Below are 21,249 nucleotides of genomic sequence, written 5' to 3' on the forward strand. Positions count from 1 at the left end.
GCCCTTCGGCCCTCGATGTTGCGCCAAATGTGCGCGCTTTTATAAGAAAAAAAACCTTCCCAGGTAAGCTAGCGCTACACCAGCTTCTGGGTCCGCTAGGCGCTTAAAAAAAATTTTAAATTTTAGCCGTTAAAAAACAATAACAGCAAAAACAATTCATTTGCTGATTCGCAGGTTAAATAATGGTTGCCATTTTTCTTACCCCAGAGGTCATCGTGTCTAAAAAGAAACGACTGTGTGTTAAGACAGTCCCGTTCGGTGGAGCTGACTCTGCTGTTTTTGATATCAAACTGACTGGAAAAAGCAAGCAGATTGTACCTTTGTACACATGCATAGGGTAAGCAAAACCTTTGATCAGTATCAATACAACATTTTATGCTACACAACCAAGTGGACTTTTAGCATGGTTGAAGTACATTTCCATAGTTTTTACTGATCTTTAAAATATATTTATTGCCTCTAGATTTAACGTTTCCTCTGAAAGACAAATTAGCCCACACTCTGTACAAGAGCCACTTTCTATCCTAGCCTCTTTACTGGACGAGTGTTCAAGCTAATTACAAGCACACCCTGAAATACCATACCTTCAAGAAACATCGGGGTAATATCAGGGGCTGCACTAGCATGCTGTGGTGTGCAGCCTCGCCAACACCAATTCCTCAAAGCAGAAAAATACTTGATTAATTTTAAGTCCACAATCGATTTATATTCCATGTTTCTGGTTCCCTGACTGTTCTCTGATTTTTGCATTAGTCTGTTTCCAGTAAGTGTATTTAACCAACCACCTTCAGTTGTTAGATTTTCTGATCCCCAGTTATGAATCTCACTGTGACTAGTCTGATTTACTTAACCTTGGGATTTGAAGGGAATATGGATAATTTGAAACCTTTGATATCCTGTGCACTTTATATTTGCCATTTCCGTGGTTATTATGTATTTATCACAAATCTGCATATTTACACCTGTGTGCATCTGTTTCTATTGAGTATGTTCTGTGTTTAATATAGACTTTTATTCACTATTATGTTTTGTTTTGCAGAGAACTGAGTGGGTTTGTCATCTGGTGTAGAAAAGGGAGGTTGGACAAGCCAAAACCTTTGCCCAAGCCAAGAAGTATTGCTGTTGATATCAGAGGGCTATCACTGGAGAATGAGAGCTCAAGGTGCTTAGCACAAGCATAAATATGTTTCACAGAAAGCATGGCAAGTTTTAGCTTTGAATTATGATGCAGATTAGCAGATGAATGGAAGATAAAATGGGACAGAACAAAGATGAAGTGAAGCAATATATGTTCTGATCTTTGATAGTTCACTGGATCCTTTTAGAAAATCCCATCTGTTTTGTTTATCAATTAAATTCAGTTACAATAAAAAGCCTTTAAACTTCAGAAAGATGTATGCTGCAAAAAAGTGTAAATTCAGACCTGGCAGTGTCTGAGTTGAAAGTCTGACTGGCATAAAGCATTCATTAGTGTCATACATCATAAAAATCCTAAAATTAATCTGTCTTTCAATTGCTGTAGGAAAAGGGAAGAACTTGATGTAGCCCCAGTACGACTTAGCAAGAGGCGCACTACCCTAGAGCACAAAGATTCTGTGTACAGTGCAGAAAATATTTATGGAATCTCAGGTAAGATTGGACTCCAATTGTCCCGTCCACCTCCCAGTTAGACAACTCCTTCACTACTTGCCCTTCTTGTAAACCTCCCACCATAAATAAGTCAATACCCCAAATAAGTCACTGGTCATCTTACACCCAACGATTTCTGTTCTATTTTCTTGTTCTAGTTAAAGAAAAACTAGAGCATCAGAAGTTAAAGTCAAGCTATTGGCTATTTGATGTATAATTTCAGTTGCATCACACTGTGAACCTTTTTGTTATAAATTGTGTCTTATGATCTACTTCACAACCACCTGATGAAGGAGAAGTGTTTCAGAAGCTATCCTTCCAAATAAGCCTATTGGACTATAACCTGGTGTTGTGATTTTTAACTTTCTTAGACTTTGAAGCTGAAAGAATTAGTGCATCAATGAGAATGTATGTAGTCTGTTTGGGTAATTATATTCAATGTGCTGGTTAGTAACATTCAGTAGTTTACTACACTGCTCTTTACTTAAGAGTCATAGAGATAAATAGCAAGGAAACCCATCCACGCCGACCAGATATCAGAGATAAATCTAGTCCCATTTGCCAGCATTTGGCCTATATCCCTCCAAATGCTTTCTATTCATTTAGCCCTCCAGATGATTTTTAAATGTTATAATTATACCAGCCACCTCCACTTCCTCTGGCAGCTCCCTCCATATATGCACCACTCTTTGCGTGAAAAAATTGCCCTTCGGGTCCCTTTTTAAATCTTCTCCCCTCTCACCTTAAACCTATGCCCTCTAGTTTTGGGACTACCCGACTCCAGGGAAATGGTCTTGTCTATTTACCCTATCCATGCCCCTCATGATTTTATAAACCTTGATAAGGTCATCCCTCTAGCCTCCGACGCTCCAGGAAAATAGCCTCTGCTTATTCAGCCTCTCCCTGTAGCTCAAACCCGCCAACCCTGGCAACATCCTTGTAAATCTTTTCTGAACCCTTTCAAGTTTTCACAACATCCTTCCTATAGCAGGGAGAGCAGAATTGTATGCAGTATTCCAAAAGTGGCCTAACTAATGTCCTGTACAATCTCAATATGACACCCCAACTCCTATACTCAATGCAGTGCCCAATAAAGGCAAGCATATCAAATACCTTCCTCACTATCCTACTACCTGGGACTGCACTTTCAAGGAACTCTGAACCTGCACTCCAAAGTCTCTTTGTTCAGCTACACACCCAAGGATCTTACCATTAAGTATGTAAGTCCTGCCCTGATTTGCCTTTCCAAAATGCAGCATCTCATGTTTATCTAAATTAAACTCCATCTGCCATTCTTTGGCCCATCTGATCAAGATCCCATTGTAATCTGAGGTAACTTTTTTGCTGTCCACGACACCTCCAATTTTGGTGTCATCTGCACACTTGCTGACCATACCTCCTATGTTCACATCCAAACCATTTATTTAAATGACAAAAGCACTGATCCTTCTGGCACGCTATCAGTCACTGGCCTCTAATCTGAAAAGCAACCCTCCACCACCACACTCTGTCATCATCTTTTGACCTAGTTCTCTCTATATTCCATGTGACCAAACCTTGCTAACCAGTCTATCGTAAGGGATCTTGTCAAACACCTGACTGAAGTCCATATAGATCACATCCACTGCTCTGCCCTCAACCCTTTTCAATACTCATTTAAAACTTAGTCAAGTTAGCGAGGAGTGATTTCCCCTGCGATTTGTCTGATATCATACCTTTTTTTTTGAGATTTTCAATTGTTACAAATGAGAGGTGTACTACACAATTTCAAAGGACACTTAAAAGTCAATCGCATTGCCATTTTTACCTGGTCTGGTCTTACCTCCAGATCCACAGCAGTTCCCTTCCCTAAAGGAACATATTCAGTGTTGAAATGTTACAATATATTGTGTTGTTTTTCAATGGTACAGACTGCTGTAAATCCTTGTTGATGTCTTCCTGCAGGTGCCCAGTACTAATATTGTAAATTTCCAAATTAAGAGCCATGCTGAGATACTATCCCTAATCACTCCTCGCCTTTCTAAATGTGTGTAAGTCCTGTTCCTCAGAATCCCCTCCAACAACTTGCCCACCATCAATGTCAGGTTCACCGGTCTGTAGTTCTCTGACGTTTCTTTACCATCTTTCTTAAATATTAGCACTAAGTTGGCCAACCTCCAGTCTTCAGGCACCTCAGTCGTGGCTATCAATGATACAAGTATCTCAGCCCAGGACTCATTTTCCACAGAATTCTAGGGTACACTTGATAAAGTCCTGGGGAGTTATCCAACTTTTTTGCATTATAAGACATCCAGCACCATGACTTCTGTAATATGGACATAGAATCATAGATCCTTACACTGTGAAAGCAAGTCATTCGGCCCATCAAGTCCACATCAACCTGCCGAAGAGCATCCCATCCAGACTCATCCCCCTACCCTATCCTATCCTCGTAACCCTGCATTTCCTGGACATTTATAGTCAATTTAGCATGGCAAATCTACTTAATTTGTATATAGTGATAGAGATGTACAGCACAGAAACAGACCTTTTGACATGAACGAGTTGCACCGAATCAGGTATCTAGTCCCATTTGCCAGCACTTGGCCTATAGTCTTCTAAACCCTTCCAATTCAAATACCCATCCAGATGCCTTTTAAATGTTGTAATTGTACTATCCTCCACCACTTCCTCTGGTAACTCATTCCATATACGCACCACCCTCTGCCCCTTAGGTCCCTTTTATGTCTTTCCCTTCTAACCCTCAAGCAATGTCCTGTAGTTCTCCCACCCCAGGGAAAAGACTTTTGTCTATTTATCCTATCCATGCCCCTCATAATTTTTATAAACCTCTATAAGGTCTCTTTGATTGTGGGAATCAAACACAGGTCCCTAACATTGTGAGGCAGCAGTGCTAACCACTGAGCCATTATCCAACATGTCAATATATTTTTCCCCACGTTCTTTACCTTCCATGTCTTTCCCCATGGTAAGCACTGATGCAAAATACTCGTTTAGTATCTCCCCCACCTCCTGTGGGTCTTCATAGATGGCCTTGCTGAACTTTTAAGGGGCCCTATTCTCTGCCTAGTTACCCTTTTTGTCCTTAATGTATTTGTAGAATCCCTTTGGATTCTCCTTAACCATTTTTGCCAAAGATATCTCTTGTGTCCCTTTTTTGCCCTCCTGACTTCCATCTTCAGTATACTCCAACTGCTTTTATACCCTTCTAGTGATTCATTCGACCTCTATTGTCTATCCCTGATATATGCTTCCTTCTTATTCTTGACCAAAACCTCAATTTTTCTAGTCATTCAGCATTCCCTACATCAGCAGCCTTACCCTTCACCCTAACAGGAACATACTTGTTCATAATTATTTCAGTTTAAAAACAATTTCAGTCTTTTCTTCCCCCTGGAATTGGATCTAATGCTAGGCATAGGGCTAGATATAACTGTGATCTGTTTGAGAGGTGAGACCATCCTTTAAATATTCTGCTGTTGCACTCCTTTCTTGTGAAGCTAAATTGAGACTTAATAAAGGCATGTTGAAAACCTACTAAATGGGACTTGACAGTGACAATCCAAGATTGGTCCATGGAGGGATGGGGTGTATGTAAATGTGACCTTGATCCTCAGATGAAATCTGAAATAACATATTCATCAGTGTGGAATATGGGGAGTCAGTGTCAAATTGCTAAACAGTGAGGACTTAGCAGTTTGGGATGAGGCACCAGTGTTGGGAAAGTAACTCATGAGTTACAATCAACTGTAAACGTTGCACAAATGTAAAAATGGTAACTGCTTTTAACCTCCTAACTCCTCCCTTCTGTCTCTCATACCCAAGACTATTATATCACTGCCCATTCTTTTGTTATGTAACTATCCATTTTAACATACTTGCTGAACATTGATGGTCCCAGTAAGACATCTGGCACTCTGCTACTAACTGAGAAGAGGTGGTGATTGCTGCAGAGGCAAGGAGTTGTGCTCCACTGAGGCACCAGAGGGACCCCCGATGGAAATGGACCATACAATGTGTGATATGTGGATTCTGTCGGGGTAGAAGCAACTGGCAATATAATTTTGAGTGGTGTTATAACAGTTGGAATAATGAACCTGTTCATAAACTCCATTTTTTTCCCCCCTATTTGGCAGCGATGGATGGTGTCCCATTTGTGTTGCATCCTAGATTTGAAAGCACCTCTGTGAATGTAAGTACGGTATAAGCCAACATAATTATCATTGTCTTAATGGAGCTTCAGTGACTCCCAATTCCAACTTTTTTTTTAGGAGCTTTTCATGCAGTAGTACATATTGGTTTAATTTCTGCAGTCTACATTGACCTACTGAGGAAATTACTGATGCAATAATTTACACTTGTGAATACTTGAAGAACAGACCAAGAAAATTACTTCTGCTGTTGAGTGGCTCTGATTTGAATTGCTTTGCTGTGGAGGACTTAAGATGTGGAATTCCTTCCTTAACACCTCTCCTCTTCACTTTCCTCCTTTTAGAATATTCCTCTTTTTAAAACCTACTACTTTGACACATTTTTTGGTCACCTGATCCAGTATCTCCTCAAGTGGCTCTGTGTTTATATCAGAATGCTTCTGTGAAGCACCTTGGGCTATTTTATTACATTAAATGTGTTATATGTGACTTGAAGCTGGGTTGATTCTGCATTCACGAGCACAAAGGTTTAATTTGACTTCATCAAGATGGAGAGACCAAACTCCCAAAACATTACTAGCCATTACACCATATTCAGTGGTGAAATCTTACAATATATTGTGCTGTTTTTCAATGGTACAGACTGCTGCAATTCCTTCATGTCTTTCTGCAGGTACCCAGTGCTAATATTGCAAATTTCCAAATTAAGAGCCATGCTGAGATAGAGAATGAGGTAAGTCAGAAATGCTCATGATGCTTGTTATTTGAAAGTACTTCCTGCAAAGGTAAACAACCTGTCACCCTTTCTATTTTCACATGGTGTATTTATTTCCAGTTCACCTGACCCGTTTATTGAAAGTGGGAGAAAGTGAGGACTGCAGATGCTGGAGAACCAGAGTCAAGAAGTCTGGTGCTGGAAAAGCACAGCAGATCAGGCAGCTTCTGAGGAGCAGGAGAATTCCTGATGAAAGGCTTGTGCCTGAAATGTCACCTCTCCTGCTCCTCAGATGCTGCCTGACATGTTGTGCTTTTCCAGCACCAAACTTTTTGACCCACTTTTATTGAAAGTGCAATCCAACTTCAGTTGAGTGCCTTGCTGTTAAGAGGTTAGGTTCCTGGCAGGGACTTATTGCCATTTATGGGTTTGAACTCAGTATCAGAGTGTCAAATAAAGAAGGACCCCCATATCTGAGCAGAACTCATTCATTAAATTCATGTCATTCACTTAACCATTCCTGTTCGCTCTTCAACTATAAGGTATTTGATGTCAGGGAGGAGATGATGTATAGATAATTGCTGGACCCAGAGAACCAGGTAATGTTCTAAGGACCTGTATTCAAATGTAACTATGGTAGATGGTAGATGATGGAATTTAAATTCAATTTTTTAAAAAAGTCTGTAATTAAATGTCCAATGACTATTCAGTTCACTAATATCCTTTAGGGAACTGGAGTCAGATGTAGACCAGACCAGGTAAAAGTAGCAGTGTGATTGACTTTTAAGTGTCCTTTGAATTTGTAGTATACCTCTCATTTGTAACAGTTGCAAGTCTCAAAAATAGTGATACCAGATGAATCACCTGGTACTGACCAAGGAGCAGAAACACCAATTGTAAACACACTCCTTTTTGACCCTGCTCAGTCATCCTGACTAGTGCCTAAATTGGGAGAGCTGTCTCTCAGACTAAAATAACAGCCTGACATTCTGTAAGGTATGATTTCATGAGTATAATTATGTGCCAGACACAACCATCATTCTGTCCTGCCTGTTGGACAGAACATACCCAGCAGGTATACCCAGCAGCACATAGTGGTATACTGTTGAGGGAGAGCTGCCTTGTCAGTCCTTCCCATTGACTCCAAAAACCGTGAAGTCCCATGGCATTGGTTCAATCGGGGCAAGGAATCCTGCTGATTACTTTATACTGTCCTCCTTCAGCTGCGGATTAGTGACTATCAGTCTACTTCAAAGCCCATAAAAAGGAACAGTTTGTGAGTCCTTGGGATTTTCTTTCCCTGAAGGCTGGAACAGAAACAGCCTGAATGGGTGGGGGTCAAGCTCCCACAGAACCAGGATTTTTAGTTTTAATTTTTCAGTAGCAGTTGCTGCTGGAGTCTTGAAGCCAAAGTACAGCATATTTCTCCCTGCTTCTCTCTCCCTCTGTTTTGATGTTATTCCTCCTGGACTGGAGGGTTGCCTGTGACACAATCTATTTTCGTGAATTTGCCTTTCGCCAAGGTGGTTTATGGATGTTGCTCTATTAGAACAATTAATTAGTAGCTATTGTATCTATAGAGCTCCAGTTAAGCCAATTATTTTATATTTATTTTGTTTGTATTCTAACGGTAGTGTAAGAGATAGTGTCTTTTGCTTAACATTGTGAAGTTTGATCAATTAAATTGCATCTGGAAAGCCCCACCTTTTAGACTTACTTTTCAAGTAAGAAAAAGTTAGGGTCTAGACTATTTTCTCAATATATTTTGAGGGGATTTGGTCTAGTTCATAGCAAAAGTACTGAAGGTGATAAGGATGCAGCATTCCGCCGGGTGGAGGACTTAAGACCATCACCCAAGATGATCAGGTTGTGCAAATCGTTAAGGACACAGTGAACTAGGTCTTTAGCAGGTGATGAATGAACCAACAAAAGGGAAAATCCTATTTGATCTCATCCTTGCCAACCTACCTTCCATTTGTCCATGGCATTCTCAGTAATTGAGTGACCATCATACAGCCTTTGTGAGATGAAGTCCCATATTCACATTGATATCTTACATCCTGTTGTGTACAATTATTAATGTGCTAAATGGGAAAGACTTTGAACAGATCTAGTAACTCAAGACTGGATATTCATGAGGTGCTATGGGCCATCAACAACCTCATGGCAGGGCATCTTCCCCTGCTGTACTCTTAACAGTAAGATACTATTTTCACAATTGAACAACTCCTGTAGAAGGAGACTCCACAAATACCTAGTCCTTAATAAGTGAGAGCCCAGCACAACAATACAAAAGATAAGTTTGAAGCATTTGTAAAAAATTTTCAAACAGAAATGCCAAGTGGACAATCCATCTCAATCTCCTCCAGAGATCCCCAATATCAGTCTTCAGCCAATCCAATTGACTTTGCATGTATCATGGAGTCCCACCTTGGGTTGAAGATCCCAGGATCTTGAATTATATTGTAATAAAATGCCTGGGAGACTGATGGAAAATATATCGGGGCATTCAGGACACAATGGAATCTTTTTTATAGGATAAAACCATAAGACATGGCCACAGAAATTAGGACATTCGGCTCATTGAGTCTGCTCTGCCATTCGATCGTGGCTGATAAGTTTCTCTACCCCATTCTCCTCCTTCTCCCCATAACCTTTGATCCCCTTAATAATCAAGAACCTTTCTGTCTTACATTTACTCCATGACCTGGCCTCCATAGCCTTCTGTAGAATTCACCAATCTTTAGCTGAAGAAGTTTTCTCATCTCCATTCTAAAGGGACTTCACTTTCCTTGGGTCCTAGTCTCTCCTGCTAATGGAAATCTTCCCAACGTCCATTGTATCTAGGCTGTTCAGTATTCTAGGAGAAGGTGAGGACTGCAGATGCTGGAGATCAGAGCTGAAAAATTGGAAAAGTGTAGCAGGTCAGGCAGCATCCAAGAATTGACATTTTGGGCATAAGCCCTTCTTCAGGATTCAGTATTCTGTAGGTTTCAATTAGTTCCCCCCCCCAATCCTTCTAAACTGTATATAGACCCAGAGTCCTCAAACATTCCTCATATGTTAAGCCTTTTATTCCTGGGATCATTCTAGTGAACCTCCTCCAGTCTTCTTCAGGGCCAGTACATTCTTCCTCAGATATTGGGCTGAAAATTGTGCACAATACTCTACATGTGGTCTGACTAGAAGTGTATTCCTGCTTAAATTCTAGTCCCCTTGAAATAAATGTCAACATTGTATTTGTCTTCCTAACTATCGACTCAACCTGCAAGTTTCAGAGAATCCTGGACTAGGATTCCCAAGTCCCTTTACACTTCAGAATTCTGAATTTTATCCCCATTTAGAAAATAGTTTAAACTTCTATTCTTCCGACTAAAGTGCATGATTGCAAACTTTGTCACATTGTAATCGATTTGCCATGTTTTTGTCCACTCTCTAACCTATTTAAATCCTTCTGCAGTCCTCCCCATCTCCTCAATACTATCTGTCCCTCCACCTATTTTTGTCTCATCTGCAAATTTAGCCTGAATGCCAAGGCTCTTCAATTGACTAATTAGTAAAGCTTGACCTCATGGGATTCAGGGTGAGCTTGCCAATTGGATACAAAATTGGCTTAACAGCAGGAGACAGAATGATGGTAGATTTTCTGGATTGGCGGCCTTTGACCAGCTGTGTTCCACATCGATTTGTCATTTATATCAATGATTTAGATGAGAATATAAAGACATGGTAAGTTTGAGAATGACACCAAAATTGGTGATATAATGGGACAGTGAAGGTTGTATCTAAGATGGGTGTCTTTTCACTTGGGTGGGCAATTTCATGACTGGGGTCCATAATTTTTAAGGTGAGAGGAGAAATTAGATTAGATTAGATTACTTACAGTGAGGAAACAGGCCCTTCGGCCCAACAAGTCCACACCGCCCCGCCGAAGCGCAACCCACCCATACCCCTACATCTACCCCTTACCTAACATGGCCAATTCACCTGACCTGCACATCTTTGGAGTGTGGGAGGAAACCGGAGCACCCGGAGGAAACCCACGCAGAGACAGGGAGAATGTGCAAACTCCACACAGAGAGTCGCCTGAGGTGGGAATTGAACCCGGGTCTCTGGCGCTGTGAGGCAGCAGTGCTAACCACTGTGCCACCATATATGAAAAGACAATTTTTTAATATATGGGTCATGCATGAAATGAACTTTCCAGAGGAAGTAGTGGATGTGTCTACAATTACAACATTTGGCTAAGCACATGAATAAGAAATTGCTGTGGTTGTGGGTATGTTCACCAAGCTGGGAAGTTAATTTGCAAATGTTTCATTCCCTGTCTAGGTGACATCTTCAGTGCTTTACAGCCTCCTGTGAAGCGCTGCTGTACTGTCCCTTCTGGAATTTATTTGGCTCAGTTCTTGCAGCTTCCAGTTGTGGTAGTCTTCAGTGCTCATGGGCAGCTCCAAAGCACTGAAGGTGTCACGCAGACAGGGGATGAAACGTCTGCAAATCAACTTTCCAGCTCAGTAACCATTCCCACAACCATAGCAACCGGCGCCAGGCTACAAATCTTCATGCAAACCTTGAATAAATAAGAAATGTTTGCAGGGATATTGGCCAAGTGCAGACAGGTGGGAGTGGTTGAGTTTGGGATTATGTTCAGCGTGGACTGGTTAGACTGCATATTTTCTTTGTGCTGTACGATTCTATGAGCCAAAGTGGATGTGTGGGGTATGGTATGAAGTGAGTTTGATTCAAGTGAGAATGGTTTAAGAGTTATCATTTTAGATGACTTGGCAAGGATGCCAATGAAGTGTGGCAAAGTTATTTTAGTGGTACTGAGGTTTGTCAAAATGACTACCAGAGCTTGATCATGCTCTGGAATTCTGAATGGGTGAGAAGAGAATACTGAACTTTTTATTGCTAGTCGTCAATAGTTTGGTGTATTTACACAGACATGTAATCATTACACCAACCCCCAGCTGTCCAGGAAAAGTCAATGCCAAGCCACTAACTTGTGATTGTTCTGGTTTCAGTACAACTACAGCTTTATGACAGAGAAGACAGCAGCTGCCAGACTCCCTCCAACGGCCTCTTAGAGCAAGGGCCACTGTGCATTGCGACAGAACATCAGGATGAAGGTTCCTTGTGCATCAAGCTAACAGCAGATTCATACCTCTAACTCCATAAAGCCAAAAGCCATGAGACTGGACATAGGTCCCACCAAGATGCAATAAAACCCACTTCATAGAAATAGTCTCTCTTTCCAAGACCATCCCCACACAATCACCTTTTTGACTTTGTCTGCATCTCAGTTGCTGCTGATATGTGGTTTGTTATTGCAAGTACTGTAAACAAGTGGGACCCACTGCAGCACAGCACAAGCCTGCATTCATTTACAAAATAGGTATCTATCAGTATATAGTAGAATAATGTGGAAGTTAAACTTTAGACTCAGTTCAGTTTGGTAATGACCGGGTCCTCCAGAAGATTGCACAGTAGTGTGCATTATTGCTATCTGAGCTGTCAATGTCGTGAGCAGTTGGGTGGAGTAACAAGGCAGGATGTGAAAGAGTTTCATACAGCTGTATGAACATGGGAAAAGCAATATACAACCCAAATGACTAACTGTCCATTCAACCTAATTAGCACAAAAACTGAAGTCCATTAGAATTAATTCTACACACTGCAGCGTAGGTACACAGAGCAGGCGTAGCTCACCTGCTGCTGCACACCCTCCATTCAGTTGCTCTCAACTTAATTATGAGCACCTGTCAACCCAGGGACTTTCCTTCAGCTGTGTTTATTTAAAATAGTTTCCAACAATTTCTTAGTGGTTGTTGACTTCCTTGGCTCTGTTTGGTGTCATAGTCAGAAGATAGGATTGGGTAGTCTACATTATGTGCACATGATCATCTTAAAAGGGTGAGCTGATATCACTATGGATCTTCTAAACATCTCTATATCTTAGGTCCAAATTCAAGTCTCATCTGCTCCAAAGGTAACACGTTTAAACTGGTACATTAAAAAATATCTTTACTGAGAATGAAAACTACCCATTTTCTATTTGTGATTTTAAAATATCCTGTAGTTTCCATAAATCAGTTGAACAATTAAACAATTATGGAGAATAATCTTTGTTCTGGCATTCTTTTCCTCTTCAATCATGTAAACCTGTTTGTAAAGTTGGTTGATTGTTAATGGCCAACTGAATTACAGGTGGAGATCTCATGGCATTCTTCCTGTGTATTCTGCATCATTGAATTCTGTATGAGCTGCACAGAGCAGCTCTGTGTCCCATTAGGTATCTGATCTTAGTTAGGATACCTACAGGTGGGGGCTGGACAACAATAATAGGGATTTTTTTTTTGCCCCTTGTGGGAGAACCTACAACTTCAGTATTTGCAAAGGTGCTCTCAAGCACCTCCCAAGTGTTAGGGCTCTCACTCACTTTAAATTAATTATACTAAATCACACTTAATATGTAGAACTTTAAAAACAAAAAGCTCTTTTGGGTAAAACTCACCATTGGGGTCTGGAATTTTAATCTGTTTCTGCCACTGATTTGAACTCACCTTTTTTGGTATTTCCACATGACCTTTACTATAGCAGGAAAGGAGTAATTGGCCAGCTCTAAAATTTCAACAATTGGTGCAAGTATGATGGACCAAATGGCCTCCATCTCCACTGCAGTGGTTCTAACATAAAATCATATGACTTGTGAAATTTCAATAAGACTCAATAATTGTCAACTTGCATTGGATTAAGTGTGGGTAATTCTCCTCAGAACTTGTAAGACTGCACCCTTATTTTCTACCACAAACCAATTAAATGGTCAATGATCTGTTTGTTGTAAGATGGTGCTGGTGGAGAATGGATACGATACTTTTCTGTGCAGCAAGTGACTTCATGTCAAAGTTACTGTCTGAAGCACCTTGTGGTGTGACATGCTGCATTCAAATAGCATGGAAACGATTAATTCATGACAGTTCAGTATGCACAAAGCACAGGTTGTATCCAGAGACAAATCTAAGCGGACTGAATTCACCCTTGGGCTGCCATTCAAGCAGTGAGTTTGCAGCTCATGTACAGTTTTTAATATCCTGGTTTGGATTCATTTGTATTTGCTAATGTAAACCATCGTAACATCCATATCCACTTAGTTTTTCCCAGTCCAAATGTGGCAGCTACATTGCTTGAGTACACAGGAGACAATGCCAACTGGCTGGTCTAATGTACCTTTAGAGGTATTTGACAGAAACCACACACTTCCAACATGCTTAATTCTTCCTCCAGCTTCTGTGCAATCATCCACAGCCTTTATTTTCTTTACATTTCTAACCATGAACAGTTCAAAGTGCAAGATATGACTTAAAAATGATAATTCCCTGATTGAGAGGTGGAAAGAAATTGCAGGGTTTGTGGACTGGATTGACAAAACCAATGAAAGTGATGAGCACATAGTTCTTGGATGGTTTAGTTACTTGATGGGTTCAATTAGTTTCTTTGATAGGATTTGAATTTGGAATCAGATTTCAACAGGCCATACAGGTCAGTGATGACTGGGTGAAGATACATAGTCAAGGTTCAGATGGAATGAGATTACAGTGGGGCATAAAGGATGGGAAGCAGACTAGAATAAGTTATAACCCTAGGGAGCTAAGATTTAGGTTAGGGTTTTGCCAGGAATGCTAACACAGTCTTGTGGTGGAAAGGATATGGTGTTAGAAACTCAGTTTTGGATCAAATAGGATGCCAAAGAGTTGTGAATAATCTGGTTCAATCTATATGGTTCACCAGAGGACAGTGGAATTGAAGAGAAGGGTGCAGAAATCAATGGCTTGATAATTTGCTTCTGATATTAGTTCACCACAATATCATCCTCTACTGCTGTTCCTCTATTGTCCAGCTGAGTGGTCCCATTCTTACTTATTCAGACATAGCCTGAAAATAAATCAGTCATCCTCAGTGGCAAATCTTTCCTTAACCTCTGCAACATCCTCTAGTCTCAACTATGAGGTCTCTGTCCTCTTACAATTTTGGCTTCTGTTTAATCTCTGGTTTTTAATCACTCCATGGCAGCCATTTTTTCAGCTACTTAATTAATAAACTCTGGTGTTGCATCCTTAAACTCATCCTCCTTTTAAGATGCTCCTGAAATTCTGCCTCTTTAATCAAGCATTCTGCCACCTGGGAGCTTTTTAAATGTTAAAGATGCTGGATAAATACTTTGTGGTCCTAAAATTTAACAAGAGAAAATTTTGGTAATCTAAAACAATGTCAGAAGTTAAGTAGAATCAGATTCCAAATCCCAAATGTGCCTTGTCAGGCTGCCCTGATGAACCAGTGGGTAAGGGTACTGCACAGTGCTGTCAAGGGAGGTTGGTAATGGAGATATGGTGTCAAAACACAGCTTTTTCTGTGTGTTGACCCTTTGTGATGTAATTGAAAGATAAGAGGAGACACTCAAGGATAAATCTCTAATGGAATGGCAGGCCAGAAGACATTGCTGGCATTTCCATGGTTACAATCACAAACATGACAACAGACAGAGCTCAGCATAGGTGAGAGATGTGGACAGTATTGTCAAAAGCTGGAGAAATGTTGAGAAGGCCAAAGAATGTCATTTATGGCTGTGAACATCAGTGCAGACACAGTGAATGAAACTCAATTTAAGTGATTCCAATGTGGATGTGAAAAAAAGATCAATTGCAACATATGCAGGAACTTGAGAAAAACAGGAAGTTGGAGATGGAATATTAGTTTACAAGAACACAGGTCAGGGTGGGCTTATTTTGGCAAGCAATAGGGAGAGGGTTCCCTAAAGAGAGTTCCGTCCAGACATGACAGAACAATTAACATCTGCTAGATAGGGAGGTTAGGTGACTGGCAGAGGAAGGGTATTATGGACAAATGCATTCAAGAGGCACAAGAAGAAATGGGGAGAAACTATAGCTGGATCAGGGAACTCAGTGGAATTTTAGCAGACAAAAACAGATCACCTTAATCTTAATGTCAAACAACATCCAATTATTCCTCACACTATGTGGAAGTGAGGCTGGAGTAGAGGAAAGGGATTAATGGAGTTAGTAGTATTCCCAGCCTGTGGGACCGTATGTCAAACATTGCCAGTGCAGATACTCAATGAGGTATCAAGGAGTCTATCAACAAACATTTGGAATTTGTACATGGATGACGGTAGAACAATGCAGGAAAGTAATAGGAGACAATCACAATTTGACCTCATACTGAGATAGAATCTGAGACTAATGTTACTCACTGTTGAAGGAAAGTAGCACTAACTAATGTTTCCACCAAAATATGCTACTTCAAACTAAAGCAAGATCTCCTCACTGACAATTATCCCTAAATCAACATAATTGAAACTAGGTCATTTATCGCATTGCAGTTTGTGGGATCTAACAGTTCGCAATTTGACTGTCCCATTTTCTGCATTACAACAGTGACTGCATTTCTGATGTACACCACTGGTCGCAATGCACTTGAAGATGCTTTGAAGTTGCAGAAGGTGTTAAAAAAATGCAAATTCTTGAGTCAAAAATAATTAAAATAGATTCAATCACACTGATTCCAGCATGGGGAAGCTGATCTTTTAGCTCAAAATGACCAAAGTATATCAGTTGTGTTCACATGCAGCTGGTGAACATACATCTGAAGCACAAGCTAAAAAGTGACAGCTGCATAGTGTGAAAGGATCTTGTGATGACTGTGATTCATTCCAGGAGCAGCCATAGACTCCAGATATCTGGCCAATTTGATCCTGAGAACTGAAAAAGCAATGTGTTTGGGCAAAACAGACGGCAGTGTGCACTTATATAGCATCTTTGCTGCAAGAGGCAGGTTTTAAGCAGTATCTGATTTTTTGAGAGGGGAAATTCAGAAGCCACTAATGGTGGTGCAAGGGAGGCACGGGATGCAAACAAGACCAGAGTTTAATGTGAGGGCAAATATACCTCTTGCAGAGACTGACTGACAGATTAAAGTATGAAGAAAACCTACACCTTATTATTTAAATCAATTGAAGACATTTGCCTTGGTTATGTGTTCACAAAACAAAGCTGAGCAGCGTCAAATGAAGTTTTCATATTCCACAGTTTATCAGGAGATGGAGAGCTGAGGGGCTGAATTCACAAACACTCTCAAAACTGCACGTGGATTTATTTTTTCCCTCATCCAAGTGTTTTTTTTTTGAAGGTAGGAAAATACCAGTCTTTTTTATCTTTTATATATCAAAAACCATCTAAGAAAACAGTTGGCGAGTTACAAGTTCTGTCGGTGGGAACGACCTGAGTCTCTCTCTCTCTCCCCCTGAAATCTCTGGGTGATGTGCATGTGCCCAGCCTTGGATTGACTGTGTGGAGGAAGGACACGTCAGTCTGCCAGCTTGATCATCAGGAAGGCACATGAAGTCTGCTGCTCCCAAGCAATGCCTGAAGGGTCCGGTCCAGCATGAGTGCCACCAGGAAGTCAGCCACGAGGACCTCTGCAATCACTATTTTCAGCTGTTTTTGGAAGAAATCGGAATTAATCTTAGTTCTTAGTTTACTGCTTTGATTCTTTGAAGATCTGACTAAAATGTTCTATGTTTTCCAAATGCTAATCCCTCCCTGTGTCCTTTCCAGTGAGTGCTTTCATAGGATTATTAGCCATGGCTTAGTGCCTAACAGCTATTTGACTACATTTGGTTGACACTTGGTGATTTTCCAACATGTAGGGGCTCAGTGGTTGATGTTCATGCTGGTGGATTCACACCCTTCCTTACCCAATGGAATGTAAGACAAAAACCAAGGCCCGGGGGGTTCATACACATCAGTAAAATCTGAAATTTCACAATTGCAACAGTTTGTGCCTCAAGGCACGACCCAGGGAAGCAGCCTGCTGAGTCCAGACAAGGCTATAGGAGGAAAAACAAATTACACTGGAAGTGCAAGCTAAAAGCAAAAAGGGTTAGAAATGTATGGCAGGTTAGGAATCCAAGAATTGTGGCACAGAGGGCCACCACCGGCACCCACAACGCCCACCCCCAACGGTGCTGCTATTTAATTGCTGCAAAAACTCACTTCTGTGACCATAGTTTCTACATTCCCTTTCAAGTACTAACACAATTGCTTTTTCAGTTAAGTTACAGTCCCCACATTAACTGTTCATTATGGGGGAAACTTACCCTGTGCTGGTGACCCTCAGGGGAAACAAAATGTCTCTGTTACTTCTCCAGAACTAATTTTCAGTCTTAGACCATGGTCCCCATTAACAAACTATCTACAGCTCCTCCCAAATCACTTGCCTCCCTCCAGTCATCCTGAAGTCATCCTCTTGGCTTCAACATCACAATCCAAGTCAAAAACTAACCCCGCTTCAGCCTTTTTCACTGCAATCATAGGGTCCTTCTGCCAAGTTCATCCTCAGCAATCAATGGGAAGTAAGTTTCCTCTCCACTGTCCACTCATTCAAGTTCAAATGAACGTTCCCTCCCCATCCTACTGATACTAGACCAGAATCTGAAAGGTTCTGACTAAGTCTGACGGATGTTTAAGAGAGTGTAGCTTGGTTTCTATGCGTACCTCTGTAGGAATTTCCACGAGCCCAAACTGTTCGCTGAACTCCGGAGAGGAGCCAGTGAGCAGGCCCAGGATAGCGAGGCCTGAAATCACAATACTCCACAGCAAGGGCTTGTTCTCCTGTAGACTCTCCATGAATGGATGACCCTGAAAACACACATTGGTTGACCTCAGCACAAGGTGACATTTCAGAGCAGGTTCGCGCCCCCTCAGACGTATATTGGGTGAAAATTACTTTGGAGGTGAAATAAAACTAGTTTAAAAAAAACAGTGCTCTCACTGACACTGCAGCTAATTGGCAACGCAACATCCAGCTCAAAACACAACAAACGCCAGTGAACATTCCACTACCAATTGATCAGTTCCCTGCTGGGAAACTGTCTGTCCTCTTACCTTGTAATTAATGGCAAAAGTGGCCATCTGCATTGACATGGACATGATATACACTGTGCTATTCACCAGGCTGGGCTCAAACTCTTTGTACAGATCCACAAACTCTTCTGTGCTGGAAGAGGAATAAGGAAGGCAGTAAAACACAAAATACAGAGCTAATAAGCCCCATACTATTCAGAAGCCTGTCCAGGACAGTTTGACATCAAATCCCAAGTCTCCACATGCACCTCAGCCACTCAAATACAACTTATTGGATACATGGGTCTTGTTTCTATAATCAATCTACTTATTGCTGTCCTGGCTCAAATGCAACAGTGAGCAATTTACTCAGCAAAGATCATACTTTCTAGCTTCCTGTCCAGACATTGCTAACTCTCTTTAGGATACAGCATTATGGTCACCACCCCAAACCTACCTAATAGAGAAACAAAATTAGACAATGGGAGGCATGACAGACAAAATTATTTTCCAGTATTCATTGTGCAATCTTTGAACACGGATAGCTGAACAGGACCCATTCATAAGGCTGGGATTGTTAAGACTGTGACCTTGTGCTGACTTGTCTAGCCCATAACCTTCACCCCTCATTAGCCTGGCTCATGGCCTTTCCACTCTAAGCCCACAACTTCAGACAACTGAGCATTGGCATTAGCTCTGTCTTTGGCAACAGAGAGACAATCAGCCTCACTAACATTAACCTGACTCACTTCACTGAGTGGGCAATCAAAACCAGGATTCTCACACAGCTCTGGACTAACTGGGCAGTTGGCAATTCGACACCACAAGGAGTGAACTTTAACTCTTCAGTACATTCTCCACCCTCAGATGTCTGAATCAGTGTCCTCTCTCTCTCTCTCTGCATGGAGAAGTAGGAGATTAACTCAGGGACTCTAACATGGCAGGGAGTTACTAAGGGAAGCTCAACTTAGTTAATTGGAGGATGGAGCAGGTAAGCAGCACAGTGTTAAAGGGACAGAAGACATCCCATGGATTGGATTGTGCTGATTACTGGGACCTGACTGGACAAAACTTAGTCAGAGATTAGACTCTCAGTCAAATAAAGTTACAGATTTGCCACAAGTCTGAGCTGTCTCAATCTGCTTCAGCAATTACACTCCAGAACAAGCTTATTGACAGTGGGACGTTTTGGGACCTCCTGAAGGGAGCTACATGAATGCAATCTTTTAGTTTCTTCACTGCTGAATACAGATGGCACAGCAAGTGGAAATTCCCACAATTTCAAAAATAAGGAAGAACAATAACACTTCTGCTGGGGTGTTGGATCTATCCCCAGGGGTAGAACCAGAAATAGGCCATTCAGCCCATCGAGCCTGTCCTGCCATTCAATACAATCAGGGCTGATTGAACACTTTGATGCTTTTATGTATCCTGTCCCCATAACCCTGTAAGCCGCTGAAGATCAGAAACTTATCCAACTCTCTCAAACATTCTCAAAGACAGAGCTTCCACAGTTCCTGTGGCTGAGAATTCCAAAGATTTGCATCCTGCTTTGTAAAGAAAGGTCTCATCTTGGTGACATGTGCCTTATTTTTAAATTATATCCCTAGTTCTAGTTCCCACAACTGGAGAAGACATCTTACTTGCACCTACCCTGTCTATCACTAAGTATTTGTAGGCTTCAATGAGATCAAATCTAATTACTCATCGAAATTCTCAAGACTCCTGGCCCAATTTACCCAATCTCTGTTGATAGTCCTGCCATCCAATAATCTTTGGATCACTCCACCATGGCAATGTCTTTCCAAAGATAAGGAGACCAAAATTGCACACAGTGCTTCAGGTGCAACTATCCAAGCCCCTATACAACTGAAGACATCATTACTCCAGTACTCAAATCCTCCTGCAATAAAGGCTAACATTCCATGGGCCTTTCTAGAAGCTTGCTGCACCAGCACGTTATCCTTCAATAACTTCAGGAGATGAGAATAAAAAGAATGAGGAAGGTCTCACCTGGAAGAAGAATATTCCTGTGCAGATCTATACAGGAAAACTAAACTGGCGAAATGGACAGTGAACTGCAGCAGTACAGTGAGAATAGTGTATAGGTTGAATATGTTTGGCAGTGGACGAACCTTTGACAGGGTCTTCAGTGGCTGCGGAAAGTCAACAGACCAGAGAGGTAAGGAACTCAAAGACTGACAGGATAATGGGTGCATTTGCATTGTACTGCGTCCGACACAGATCACTCATATTGTCCAGCCTTTGACAATGACTGGCAGGCAAAGCACAATACGATATTTGGTAGAAATGGGGAGGGCAGAGAAGTGATAGAGTGGATGAGGAATGTGAGTCCAGTGGGGCAAAGTCAGAGTGGGGGGGAAAGAAAGAGCGAGAGAGAGAGAGAGAAAGAGAGAGAGAGAGGGGGGGCGAGAGAGGAGAGAGGAGAGGGGGGGGGGGAGGAGGAGAGGAGAGGAGAGGAGAGGGGGGGAAGGGGGGGAGGGGGAGGGCGAGAGCGAGAAGGGGAGAGCGAGAGCGAGAGCGAGAGCGAGAAGGGGAGAGCGAGAGCGAGAGCGGGAAGGGGAGAGCGAGAGCGAGAGCGAGAAGGGGAGAGCGAGAGCGAGAGCGAGAAGGGGAGAGCGAGAGCGGGAAGGGGAGAGCGAGAGCGAGAGCGAGAGCGAGAGCGGGAAGGGGAGAGCGAGAGCGAGGGGGAGAGCGAGAGCGGGAAGGGGAGAGCGAGAGCGAGAGCGGGAAGGGGAGAGCGAGAGCGAGAGGGGGAGAGGGAGAGGGGGAGAGGGAGAAGGGGAGAGGGAGAAGGGGAGAGGGAGAAGGG

General features: G+C 41.8%; 2 protein-coding genes across 6 annotated transcripts in view; one reads left to right on the top strand and one right to left on the bottom strand.

The window, feature by feature from the left end:
* The window catches only part of mvb12a (multivesicular body subunit 12A), a 44,775-nt gene extending 32,155 nt beyond the window's left edge, over positions 1 to 12,620 (top strand). For all 5 annotated transcript variants that reach the window (XM_072564036.1, XM_072564040.1, XM_072564037.1 and 2 more), the window contains 6 exons: positions 208 to 337; positions 1,040 to 1,162; positions 1,523 to 1,629; positions 5,766 to 5,821; positions 6,454 to 6,513; positions 11,523 to 12,620. In XM_072564036.1, coding sequence (XP_072420137.1) covers positions 208 to 337; positions 1,040 to 1,162; positions 1,523 to 1,629; positions 5,766 to 5,821; positions 6,454 to 6,513; positions 11,523 to 11,585 — 539 coding nt within the window. In that variant the 3' untranslated portion in view covers positions 11,586 to 12,620. The remainder of the gene's footprint in view (positions 1 to 207; positions 338 to 1,039; positions 1,163 to 1,522; positions 1,630 to 5,765; positions 5,822 to 6,453; positions 6,514 to 11,522) is intronic.
* Positions 12,621 to 13,766: 1,146 nt separating this feature from the next.
* The window catches only part of atp13a1 (ATPase 13A1), a 98,446-nt gene continuing 90,963 nt past the window's right edge, over positions 13,767 to 21,249 (bottom strand). Inside the window, exons 23-26 of the mRNA XM_072564041.1 lie at positions 20,430 to 20,572; positions 18,459 to 18,570; positions 18,069 to 18,212; positions 13,767 to 17,009 (exon numbers count right to left, since the gene is read on the bottom strand). Of these exons, the coding sequence (XP_072420142.1) occupies positions 16,899 to 17,009; positions 18,069 to 18,212; positions 18,459 to 18,570; positions 20,430 to 20,572 (510 nt within the window). The 3' untranslated portion in view covers positions 13,767 to 16,898. The remainder of the gene's footprint in view (positions 17,010 to 18,068; positions 18,213 to 18,458; positions 18,571 to 20,429; positions 20,573 to 21,249) is intronic.

This window comes from Chiloscyllium punctatum, chromosome 46 (genome assembly GCF_047496795.1).
Source record: "Chiloscyllium punctatum isolate Juve2018m chromosome 46, sChiPun1.3, whole genome shotgun sequence".
NCBI classification, from domain to species: Eukaryota; Metazoa; Chordata; class Chondrichthyes; order Orectolobiformes; family Hemiscylliidae; genus Chiloscyllium; species Chiloscyllium punctatum.